We start from the raw sequence: 12,535 nt of genomic DNA on the forward strand, positions 1-12,535 counted from the left end.
GTGGTGGGTAGTTCCGTCGTAAGAAGTGGACCAAAGTGCAGCGTGGTGAGTGTACATTTCTGTTTATTTAGGTAAATGTCGCCAACAAAACAAAGAAACGACCGTGAAGCTTAACATAGGCTATAATGTCTCTAACAAAGTCAACTACCCACACTGAAAGAAGGGAAAGGGCTACCTAAGTATGATTCCCAATCAGAGACAATGATAGACAGTTGTCCATGATTGAGAACCATACCCGGCCAAAACATAGAAATAAAGAAACATAGAAAACAAAACATGGAATGCCCACCCCACATCACACCCTGACCTAACCAAATAGAGAAATAAAATGGCTCTCTAAGGTCAGGGCGATTATAGAAAAATAATAAGTACACAGATATTCAGATATTCTAAACTAAGTATCTTGCTAACTTTCAAATTGTCACGCTCTGACCTTAGAGAGCCGTTTTATTTCTCTATTTGGTGAGGTCAGGGTGTGAGGTGGGGTGGGCATTCTATGTTTTGTATTTACAACTTTGGTTTTGGCCGAGTGTGGTTCCCAATCAGAGGCAGCTGTCTATTGTTGACTCTGATTGGGGATCATACTTAGGTAGCCCTTTTTCCCTCCTTCTGTGTGGGATCTTGTCTTTGTTCATGTGCATGTTGTTTGCACGACGAAGCTGTTCGGTCGTTGTATTGTTTATTGCTTTTGGTGTACATTGAAAATTAAAAGGAAATGTACGCTTACCACGCTGCACCTTGGTCTCCTTCTGATGACATGTGTTACACAAATGTAGTAACAGGTCCATGTAGAATAAACAACCCTTAACATAACAATGTGCTAACATAACAATGTGCACCTTTCATCTTTCATTGTCATTCCCTGCTGATACAGATACTGTGCTTATCGCAATTTTGTCTGGTAGTAAATGGGGCTACCTTGGCAAACATGTCAGAGTGGTCATACCTTCCTGTGTGGTGTCTCATATACAACAGGAGTTCCCTGATCCTGGTGCAGAATACACAGGGTTTCTCGCTCCCCATTTTGACTGATACCATTAAATTCAATAATAAAAACAGACAATACAAGTAAAAGTTGTGTCTAGTAAAATGTTAATACCGAGTACCAGGTCTCTCTCCATTCAGATGAATCAGTATTCATTCCGTCTGTCAGTCTGGACTTCATCATCTTGCAAGTCTCCATCTGTTGGTACCATACATGTTTCTGTGAACACCCTAACCCTAACCCTACAAAGTCACTGTTCTATTACCAATGACAGTTAGGATAGGTAATATCTGACACACAAACAGGTACTATGTTGAAGTTTGAACAGGTCAGTATAAACCTACCCAAATATGATCTCCCCACCAAACGACTGAGGATGCCATCTGGCAAAAGCATCTCCAGTCCATCTGTAGAAATAGGCAGAGTTGAGGCAGAGCTTATCAGTGACACACTGACTGAAAATGGTGTTGTTATTACTGGACTTGTGGGTGTGTTGAGTGTCAGGTCTCTCTGCATCTCATGCATCTGTGAAGAAATACACACAGTCACTGTTCTATTACCAATGGCAGTTATGATAGGTGATATCTGGCACACAAATATATACTACATTGAACAAAAATAGAAATGCAACATGTAAAGTGTTGGTCCCATGTTTCATGAGCTGAAATAAAAAATCCCAGACATTTTCAATACGCAGAAAAACCTTATTTCGCTCAAATTTTGTGCACAAATTTGTTTACGTCCCTACCATAAGCTGCCTCCAAAGTAATTTTGGAGAATTTGGCTGTAGGCCAACCAAGAATGTTGACTGAAATGCTTTTTTTCATTTATGTATGACAATGTGAATGGTTTCCATCCCAGTGCTGACAGATGGGGAAATCATGCGGGAGTGAGCCTGACGGTTGCTGGCATCAATATCTCAGGTGCCTCTCCAACCCAATGTGTGATCGTGTGTCTGTGTGTGTATATCGGAGGGGTTGGATAAAAAAGCAGAGGACACACTTCCATCTCATAAGGACTAATACAAGTTTATCTCATCTTCATTTAGTTTAGCTGATGAAATCTATTTTCTCCAGCTGATCTGTAACTGCAGCAGCAACAACCGTCTCTCCTTTTCACTGGGATCTTTGCACCATATCCCCATCCCAAATGGCCCTTTGCACCATATCCCCATCCCAAATGGCCCTTTGCACTATATCCCCATCCCAAATGGCCCTTTGTACCATATCCCCATCCCAAATGGCCCTTTGCACCATATCCCCATCCCAAATGGCCCTTTGCACCATATCCCCATCCCAAATGGCCCTTTGTACCATATCCTCATCCCAAATGGCCCTTTGTACCATATCCCCATCCCAAATGTCTCTTTGTACCATATCCCCATCCCAAATGGCCCTTTGTACCATATCCCCATCCCAAATGAGCCTTTGCACCATATCCCCATCCAACATTGGCCCTTTGTACCATATCCCCATCCCAAAGGGCCCTTTGTACCATATCCCCATCCCAAATGGCTCTTTGTAGTGCACTTTTCACCAGGGCTCATAAGGATCTGCTTAAAAGTAGACACTACACTTGACTTACGAAATCAAACACAATAATGACAAGATATTTACGTTTTAGTCATTTAGCAGACACTCTTATACAGAGAAACTAGGGTTGAGTGCCTTGCTCAAGGGCGCATCAACAGATTTTTCACCTAATCAGCTCAGAGATTCAAACCCACAACCTTTCACTTACTGGCCCAATTGCACTTAACTACTAGGCTACCTGCCTAGTTTTCCTTGAACTCTGTTACATCAATGCATTGGTTGAGCAAACAGTTTCAGAACACCTTGATGACTCTGAGGGTGATGTTAATGGAGCAGGACTCATGGGTTCAATCTTCACTGTCCCAGCAATAGACACCAACCCAATGATTATGAACTGTAATGTAGAAAACAGTTCAAGCAAACAGGATATGACTCACAAGGTTGCTTCCTGTCACAACCAAACGGTGTGCTCATTCACTCACTTTCTCTTTCTCAGTCATTATTGATATTGTTGTACTGTAATAAATTAAGAATTTGGCTTTTGGCTCATTGGGTTGAGGCTGACATACCCTGCCCAGCAGTTGTGTTCTACAATGGGGGTAACTCTTTCATTGTTAACATCTTGCGTCTGTCGATGATGTGAATGCAATGCAATGTTGGTTCAAAACCTTTTCTGACACATTAGTTTAGTGTAAGATATAATTGACTGTTTGAATATGATGGATGAAATACCTTTGTGCCTGAAGTGATTTTATGAATATTATGTGGAAAGTATTTTCAAGCTTATGTGTGGCATGAAGAGTGTGTGCTCCTACTATTATAACAACTTGGGTTCTATTGTAGCAATCCAGATTCATACCATGTTCATACATTTAATGGTGTTAAGAATGAACAAGAATTCAGGAGAGAGGACCAGACTAGAACGCAACTACCTTAACTAGCCTTGAACGCAGCTCCCTTGCAACTCAACAAGCACCAGCTTCTACTCGTTGACAATCAGCCTCCACGCCTGTTTGCAACACTGCAACATCAACATATGTAAAAATGGCAGGTTTCTATGTTTTGTAGAAAAAAAAGATAAAGATAAGTGTTTCCAGTGACAGAATCAACCAATTAGTAGACAGTAGGTAGGCAATATCTACTCACAATTGGTCAAAATCACATGATGCACATTGATGATGTATTTGGAAACACTTATCTTCCTCTACAAAACATAGAAACGCACTATTTTCACACATGTTGATGTTGGTGTGATGCGAGAAATGATGAATATGAAGTTGAAAAATTTTGAAGTTTCCCTTTAAACCTGACCAAACTAACATTCTGCCTCTGTTCTGCAGTGCATGTCTGTTGCACCACATTGCCTTAATAGCCTTATCAAGTGTTGCATCCCTCACCTTCTCCACCTTCTATATAGGATCTCTGACATTCTTCCAAAGATCTCCTGGGGGGATTGGCGGCACCACAGCAGCCTATCTACCACGGCCTGATGATGATGTCTACCTGAGACTCTAAGCCAAACTCTACAGAGTCCATCCCCTGGATCCTTCACCGGCAGCCTATCTACCACGGATTGATGATGATGTCTACCTGAGACTCCAAGCCAAACTCTACAGAGTCCATCCCCTGGATCCTTCACCTGCAGCCTATCTACCACGGCATGATGATGATGTCTACCTGAGACTCCAAGCCAAACTCTACAGAGTCCATCCCCTGGATCCTTCACCTGCAGCCTATCTACCACGGCATGATGATGATGTCTACCTGAGACTCCAAGCCAAACTCTACAGAGTCCATCCCCTGGATCCTTCACCTGCAGCCTATCTACCACGGCCTGATGATGATGTCTACCTGAGACTCCAAGCCAAACTCTACAGAGTCCATCCCCTGGATCCTTCACCTGCAGCCTATCTACCACGGCATGATGATGATGTCTACCTGAGACTCCAAGCCAAACTCTACAGAGTTCATCCCCTGGATCCTTCACCTGCAGCCTATCTACCACGGCATGATGATGATGTCTACCTGAGACTCCAAGCCAAACTCTACAGAGTCCATCCCCTGGATCCTTCACCTGCAGCCTATCTACCACGGCATGATGATGATGTCTACCTGAGACTCCAAGCCAAACTCTACAGAGTCCATCCCCTGGCTCCTTCACCTGCAGCCTATCTACCACGGCATGATGATGATGTCTACCTGAGACTCCAAGCCAAACTCTACAGAGTCCATCCCCTGGATCCTTCACCTGCAGCCTATCTACCACGGCCTGATGATGATGTCTACCTGAGACTCCAAGCCAAACTCTACAGAGTCCATCCCCTGGATCCTTCACCTGCAGCCTATCTACCACGGCCTGATGATGATGTCTACCTGAGACTCCAAGCCAAACTCTACAGAGTCCATCCCCTGGATCCTTCACCGGCAGCCTATCTACCACGGCCTGATGATGATGTCTACCTGAGACTCCAAGCCAAACTCTACAGAGTCCATCCCCTGGATCCTTCACCTGCAGCCTATCTACCACGGCCTGATGATGATGTCTACCTGAGACTCCAAGCCAAACTCTACAGAGTTCATCCCCTGGATCCTTCACCGGCAGCCTATCTACCACGGCCTGATGATGATGTCTACCTGAGACTCCAAGCCAAACTCTACAGAGTTCATCCCCTGGATCCTTCACCGGCAGCCCTTGGCTTCATCCCGTCCATTCTCACATCCATTCAATTTCCTTAATACATATTCTAAACCCATTTCGATGCCTGGTCCTTAAACTCTGGAATTTGAAATAGTTTTTTATTGACTTTGACAAGGAACACATTTACAAGTTATTTTATTTTTATTTTGCTAATAATTTCACAAAACCATCCACAAGCAAACTCATGTTGCCTGCCTTCTCCATCCCATATTGGTTGTCTGTAGGCTACAGAGAAGCATACAGTAAAACAAGTATATTATTTCAAACAAAGATTTACAATAACTTCATAATACATCAGCAATATACAGAATATATAGGGTCAAATATGTTATATAGCTAATGTAGGATACACAAATCAGATCAAATGATTCAGTCATACTGACATTTGAACTATACAATGATGTGGTCTCAGACGCACAGTTTGGTTCACACAAATGATAGGCTACTTCTATAAGCATTATTCGGGGCTCAACGCTGCCTGATGTTGGCTGCCATGGAAACCATTAAATGTGCTTTTGTGCTAATATTTATCGAATTGCATATTCAATTTTAACAGTCCTTCCAAGTGAGGGTAAATTGATTCTTGTCATACTTCAGTGTGTAGAAATGCGCTAGAATGAAGGCTATATGACCCCACGTTGAGACGCATGAGGGAGCTCTGTGCGCTTTGGATAGGTTTATGGTACCCTTTTACGCGGGTAAAATGTTCATGTTTCTCTGCACCTAGGGACACAAGAAAGCACAAATTCACGTCGATAGAACCAAATAGAATGTTGTGTGTCATTGAGATATGGTCGATCTATGTTTAGAATTCTTCCTTAGGCCGAAATGGTGAGCCCTGCGAACATTTACGCACACAAGAATGTTTAACCATTTCCGTGCCCGCAGCGTGACTGTTTTATTAACCTTGGGTTGTACACACAAAATATGCAATAAAGTACTCCAAATCAATCGGGGCATGAACTCTGTTCCGTAATAAATAAATATGTTATTTGTCTTCTCTGTCTGTTGGCAAGGAGACCCTGGTGTCCAGAGCTGTTTATCAGCTATATACAATGCGTCCTCTACAGAAACTATAACCGTGCGCTAACTCGTGGGTTAATATATAATTTGGACCATATGGCATTTTAAAATCCACCCTTTATTTCAGTGGCACTTCGATCTGTGTGGACCCAGCTAATGATGCCCAATTAGTCATTAAACAGGACCAAAAGACGAGCCTTGTGTGGTTTCACATTTGCTAATATTTGCTTGTCAAATATTTTCTTTGAAACGTTTACAGCACATTTTATCTGCTGGCTGGTCAAGAGACATCTGCGACGGTTTTCCTCGTCCTTTTTTTTCTAAATGAAAGTCCCAATTGGTCCCCCCACATTCGCCCTATCCGACTATTTGTTCATGCTTGAAAGAAAATGTAATAAAAGAGTCTGGATGATGGATTTACGATTTATCAGAAGCACTTTACCATATGGCAGTCGACATCGGGACAGGTTTTCAAATGTTAGCTTTAAAAAAAGGAGACTCGATCGGACTAATCTTAAACACTGACTTGGGAAAGGATGCTCAAGTCACGTGACCCGAGCCGTGTCGCTTGGAGATGGAATACAGTAAATGGAATTAACTTACATTTGGTGTCACGTGTGAAATTCGATTTTGAAAGGCCAAAATGAGTATCTTCAGTAGCCCAACAGAAAACATGGAGATTGTTCTTGACACAGCATATGGTCCATCTTCAGGATACAGTACTGTATTATACGCATCATTGTCTAGAGAGAGCAGTGGATGCGAGCTTCCTATTCCATTATATTATGTACCTTACCAAATAGTTATCAGAAATTGAATAGCCTAACGGACTAGCCTTGAAACCCGTTTAGATGGAAGCCTTTAGTCCACTGTAAAAACACTACATGTGAGATAGAAAATGTCCCCTGTTGGCCCTACAGTTTATTACATGGCATTGCATTCTTCTGCTTCAAGTTCACAATTGCAAAAGCTGTTTTAATAGGTCTAGTTAACCCATAATAAACTTTTTTTTTACAAAAATCTTGGGGCAACATTTTTGACGTTGAAAACAAATTTTACATTGGCACTTTATAAGGGTCATCCATATTTATATCCTATAATATGTGGGGTTAAAAATGTGTGGTTCGCAGCTTGACTTCCAGACAATCGAGTCTGAATAGACTGGGTTACTTGAGAGTCAGGTACAGTAGGCCTACATGCAATATTTACATTTCTCCTATCAGACCACTACGTCATCTAGAAAAGGCTGATAGGGTATATATTTGTGAAGTCGCGCGTGATTCCTGTCAGTGGCGACCTGTGCAACAGACAGGTGTGAATTGGCATCCCCTCAGACTCCGAATATTCACATTTTACAGGTGAGGTGTTTTATGCACTTTACAATCAGGTCAGTGCATTTTGGGGATGAAGTTCCTCATATAACAGTTTATTCTCGTTTATCAAAGGAACATCAACGCTGTATATTATAAAGGAATTATCTTGTTGTTTCATTTGATACGGCTCGGAAGAACCAATTGACATGTGTGGAACGAATGTGGACCTGTCAAACGAAGGTAGTCTATATTCAAACGAAGGACTAATTATAATTTGTTATTAGATTACTTATATTATTGGATTGAGTGGAGACATTTTTTCCAACAATATGCAAAGAAATATTTATGCATAAAGCGGTAAAATAGGTTTAAATCTTATAAAAGCTATTTTATTCTGTTCTTTTCTAAGGGAGCGGGTGTGTCAATCAGCTTGGTGGGGTGTTTCTGAACGGGAGGCCGCTTCCAGCATATAAAAGGAGGAAGATGATCGAACTGGCATCGGAAGGTGTGCGCCCATGCGAGATCTCCAGAATTCTGCAGGTGCGTATCAGCAGGCTTATAGGAGCTCGTGTTTGTGCCCTATTCGATATTATTCGATACATGAAAAACATCATTTATTTTATTATTAATTTAACTTAATACATTAAATAGTTGTTAAATGGTGTGCTTTCAATGATCTAGTAGTACTTCTGTTATTGTGCTCTGATGGTGGATATAAATCTTGCGTCAATTCATGAAAACCCAAATGTGCACTCCGCGCTGGCAGGTGTCAAATGGCTGCGTCAGCAAGATTTTGAGCAGGTACCACAAAACCGGCCTCCTGGACCCGAAGGCGACCGGAGGTAGTAGACCTCGACTCCTCACCCCCGAAGTCATCTCGAAAATAATCGAATGCAAGACGAAAAACCCAACAACATTCGCCTGGGAAATCAGAAAAAAGCTCGCGGCCGAAAGAATCTGTAAATCGGCCAAAGTTCCCAGTGTAAGTGAGATCACAAGCTACACCAAAATGATACAAAGTGTGAACAACTGTGAGGGAAATAACTATATTTTTCGATTAATTTAAGCATTATTTTCACCTTGTTAAAAGGTATCCTCTGTAAACCGAATTCTCAGGAAAATTCAACTCGACTCTGCGATGTTGAGTGTGGAGATTTCTGCGCACCACCCCAGATACCCAGGTAGGCTACACATCGTACATCTGGATCTGGGAGAAATACACACATATATGCCACATTCACTGTGCGCAATTTGAAAAACATAGCCATATAGTCTACTTGTATGCATTCCAGGTCTTCCAGTGGGGACCCCAACGCAGTCAGTAGTGAAGGAGAGGGAGGAGATGGAGACAGTTGAGGTGAACGAGCTCCAGCCTCCCCGGCCCCAGCATCGCAACCGCACCACCTTCACCCTGGGGCAGTGCAGAGTGTTAGAGCAAGGTAGGCCTGTACAGTACTGTACTTTAGGCAGAACAATGTCCTACTTTTACTTCAACAACTGTTTATGAACATTTAGGCTGTGTGTTTATGTGGAGTGGATATATTAATGATTAGGCTTAAACGACTTAGTTTGATTGGACTTATTCCTATTTCAACAAGGCTTGTTTTAGAACAGTTGGACAAGTTGTTATCCTTTCAAGCTTTGAGTGCTCTCTCATTCTATTTCTTCCTCCCAAACGGAGCAGAATTCACACAGAGCCACTATGCAGACATGTTCACCAGGGAAAAACTGGCATCTGAGATCCAACTTCCAGAGGACACCATCAAGGTTACATGACACAAACTATGCATACAACCTATGTCATTTCCTGTAAATGTACCTGTAATACTGAGCTACATCTGTTATAATTGCCATTCCCCTTTGAAGGTGTGGTTCTCAAACAGAAGAGCAAAATGGAGGAGGGAAGCCAAGTATAAGAGCGGTGTCCACGGAGCACATAGTGAGTGTGTGTATTTTTGTTTATTATGGATCCCCATTTGCTGCAGCTAAGGCACCAGCTACTCTTCCTGGGGTCCAGCAACATTAAGGCAGTTAAAAACTATTTAAAATATTAAATTTCATTATATTTAATAGCACTTTTCACAACACATTAAGTGTGTTCCCTCAGATACTACTCTACAATCACATCTCTACAGTACACAATCCATGTGTATGGGTGTGTAGAGTGTGTGTCTTATCATGTGTGTGTGTGTGTGTGTCTCTTCACAGTCCCCGCTGTTCCTTAAGGTGTATTTTTATCTGTTAAAAAAACAAACAGATTATTCTGCTTGCATCTGTTACCTGATGTGGAATCGAGTTCCACGTTTGCCAATTGGTTGTGCAGCCAGACGTATTTGCCATTCCTTTTGCCTCATCCCTCTAAACCATAAAATGTTTCAATTCATCAATCCACAGGGACTTAACCGTTTTTACAGTCACTTTCTTTATGGGTCCATGCTTATTAGTAACTGGAAAAATCTATTTCATAAATGTGTCAAGTGCAGCGTCTGGTTGCTCCTCAACACACTGGCATTACACTGGGGTAGCAGGTAGACTAGTGGTTAGAGCGTTGGACTAGTAACCGAAAGATTATAAGATTGAATCCCTGAGCTGACAAGGTAAACATCTGTTGTTCTGCCCCTGAACAAGGCAGTTAACCCACTGTTCCTAGGCTGTCATTGAAAATAATGGCTGACTTGCCTAGTTAAATAAAGGTAAAATAATGACACACCACAGACGAACAAATATTCTTCACATCAACAACAGAGGAATCACTACAACACCTCTTGTATGACCTCTCATAAAGTATATTAGACCCAGCCTTCAGAACGTTGGTTTTCCTAGATATGGCTACTATATTGTGATGACTACATACAATGGATTTGGATAGAGCTTTAAAGCACATTTCTGCTGCATTAGTAAACATGTGATCAATACATGTTGCTGATTTCATTCCTGTGCTGTTTGTAACTACCATGGTAGGATAACTGATACCCGGAACCAGGATGCAGACACTGGTTGCAGTTTGAAGCTTTTTCTTGAGTGGGCAACGTGATGAAAGCCAGTCAATATTTAAATCACCCAGAAAATGTACCTCTGTTGGTATCACATACATGATCAAACATTTGACACGTTATCCAGATACTGACTGTTAGCAGTTGGTGGTCTGTAGCAGTTTGAGAGAGAGAATAACAGTTCATTTTTCTTTCAAAAGTTTCATTTCTGATGAACCAAAAGAACAAAGATTTCCCTTCAGTGAACTCGATGACAACAACCAACTCAATGACTCAACAGGTACATAAACAAGCTACGCCCCCTGAAACATACAGCATTTCAGAAGTTTTAACACCATCTTGTTATGCAAATTGAGTATATACCGCTACAATTAAAAACAATCCATGTGTAGTTAAGTGTTAATAACCTTGTAGCAAGTTACCAGCTGACTAACTAAATGTTATGTTTATCTTGTTTGGGGTGTCATTTCAACTGTGTTTAGACTCACTGGGGTCAGAGGGAGAGTTTGGGAGTACAGTTTGACACTTCATGCTCAGAAATCTCCCAGAGATATGGTCCAGCTACTACAATAGAGAGAGGTGATTAAGCGTTTATTACGTTTGTCTATAAGAAGGGGGCAAAGCCCTTCTTCTGGAGAGCCACTTACCATGCAGGTTTATGCTCCTGTCCTGCCCTAACTCAGCCAACTCCACAAGTCAACTACTCAGTTTCTCAAAGAGAACTTAGCAGGTGTGTTATAGGAGGGCCGAAGCAAACTCCTGCACATTCACCAGAGCTCCAGGATAATTGGCCAACCCTGCTTTAACCATTTCAGAGATGTACCTATAAAACACAATGTGTAGAGTGAATGAATGTACTACCTCACCTACAGGAATAGGAGGAACAGAAGTGTTGGGCTATAGAGGCATCTCCATTCCACTTCCATCCTCAGCATCTCAATACTCAGGCAGCACCATGTTCCCATTGGTCCATCCCCAGGACGAGAGGACTCCATCGGCTCACCATGCAGAGAGATTCATTTTCCCATTGGCTCATCATTACACAGACGTGAGGACAGTCTTCTCATTGGCTCATCAGACTGAGAGGATGGGACATTCACTGAACTATCATTGGGATGATGGGTCAGATTTCCAATTTTCTCATCACCAAACAGATGAAAGGATTCTATTGGCTCATCACAGGGAGAGGACTGGTGGTCCATCGCTTATATGACAGAATGTCTCTCCCCTTTTCTCGCATCAGTGAATGTCAGAGCCAAACATTCTCACACACACACACACACACACACACACACACACACACACACACACACACACACACACACACACACACACACACACACACACACACACACACACACACACACACACACACACACACACCCCTCTATGGCTCTGTTGATTACTACTGGGCAGGGTATGCAATAGAGTGGGTACAGAGACATTCCAATCGTGACCTAATGTGTTTAAAATGAAATTTCTACAGGCTATTGCAACATATCTCAGTGAAATGTATGACTTTTTCTGTTTTGAAAAAGTATTTTCAGTAATAAAAAGCGAGTTTGTAATAGTTGTTATTAGTCCTTTGTTGATATACCCACTGAATTGTATCATATCATCAACTCTGAAGAGTTGAGAGACTACCATCTTTAGGCAGGAGAGGGAGACAGAGTCCTATGGATACATTATTTCTCTCGCTGCCAGACAAGTTAATCAGCTTGTTTGAGGGGATCAGTTTGAGTGGACACAGAATCCCTAATCTTGATCACATAATGCAAAGTTATTTTGGATGCAAGGTGCTTGGTAGATCAGTGATTCTGCAATGCAATCCATCTCAAACACACACAATCTCTCTGAGAGAAAGAAGAATGCTGACAGTGCAGTATCTCTTTTCTGTCAGTGCTCAGTATCCCCAAAAGAAAGAGTCATACCCTGAGACCCAGACTAAGGTATCCCTGGGGGCACAGACAAAGGTATCCCTGGGGGCCCAG

The 12,535-nt window shown here is 42.1% G+C and overlaps 1 protein-coding gene across 1 annotated transcript; it reads left to right on the plus strand.

The window, feature by feature from the left end:
* The first annotated feature begins 7,757 nt into the window (after positions 1-7,757).
* LOC110501012 (paired box protein Pax-4) lies at positions 7,758-11,879 on the plus strand. Its single transcript, XM_090199043.1, has 9 exons — positions 7,758-7,791; positions 7,961-8,091; positions 8,318-8,582; positions 8,844-8,990; positions 9,236-9,318; positions 9,418-9,490; positions 10,745-10,824; positions 11,027-11,123; positions 11,417-11,879. Exons 1-9 carry the CDS (start codon positions 7,758-7,760, stop codon positions 11,755-11,757), a joined length of 1,251 nt encoding a protein of 416 aa, XP_090055169.1. The 3' UTR covers positions 11,758-11,879.
* The last annotated feature ends 656 nt before the right edge of the window (positions 11,880-12,535 follow it).

Source organism: Oncorhynchus mykiss, chromosome 15, assembly GCF_057628025.1.
Source record: "Oncorhynchus mykiss isolate SJ-2025 chromosome 15, ASM5762802v1, whole genome shotgun sequence".
In the NCBI taxonomy this organism is placed as follows: domain Eukaryota; kingdom Metazoa; phylum Chordata; class Actinopteri; order Salmoniformes; family Salmonidae; genus Oncorhynchus; species Oncorhynchus mykiss.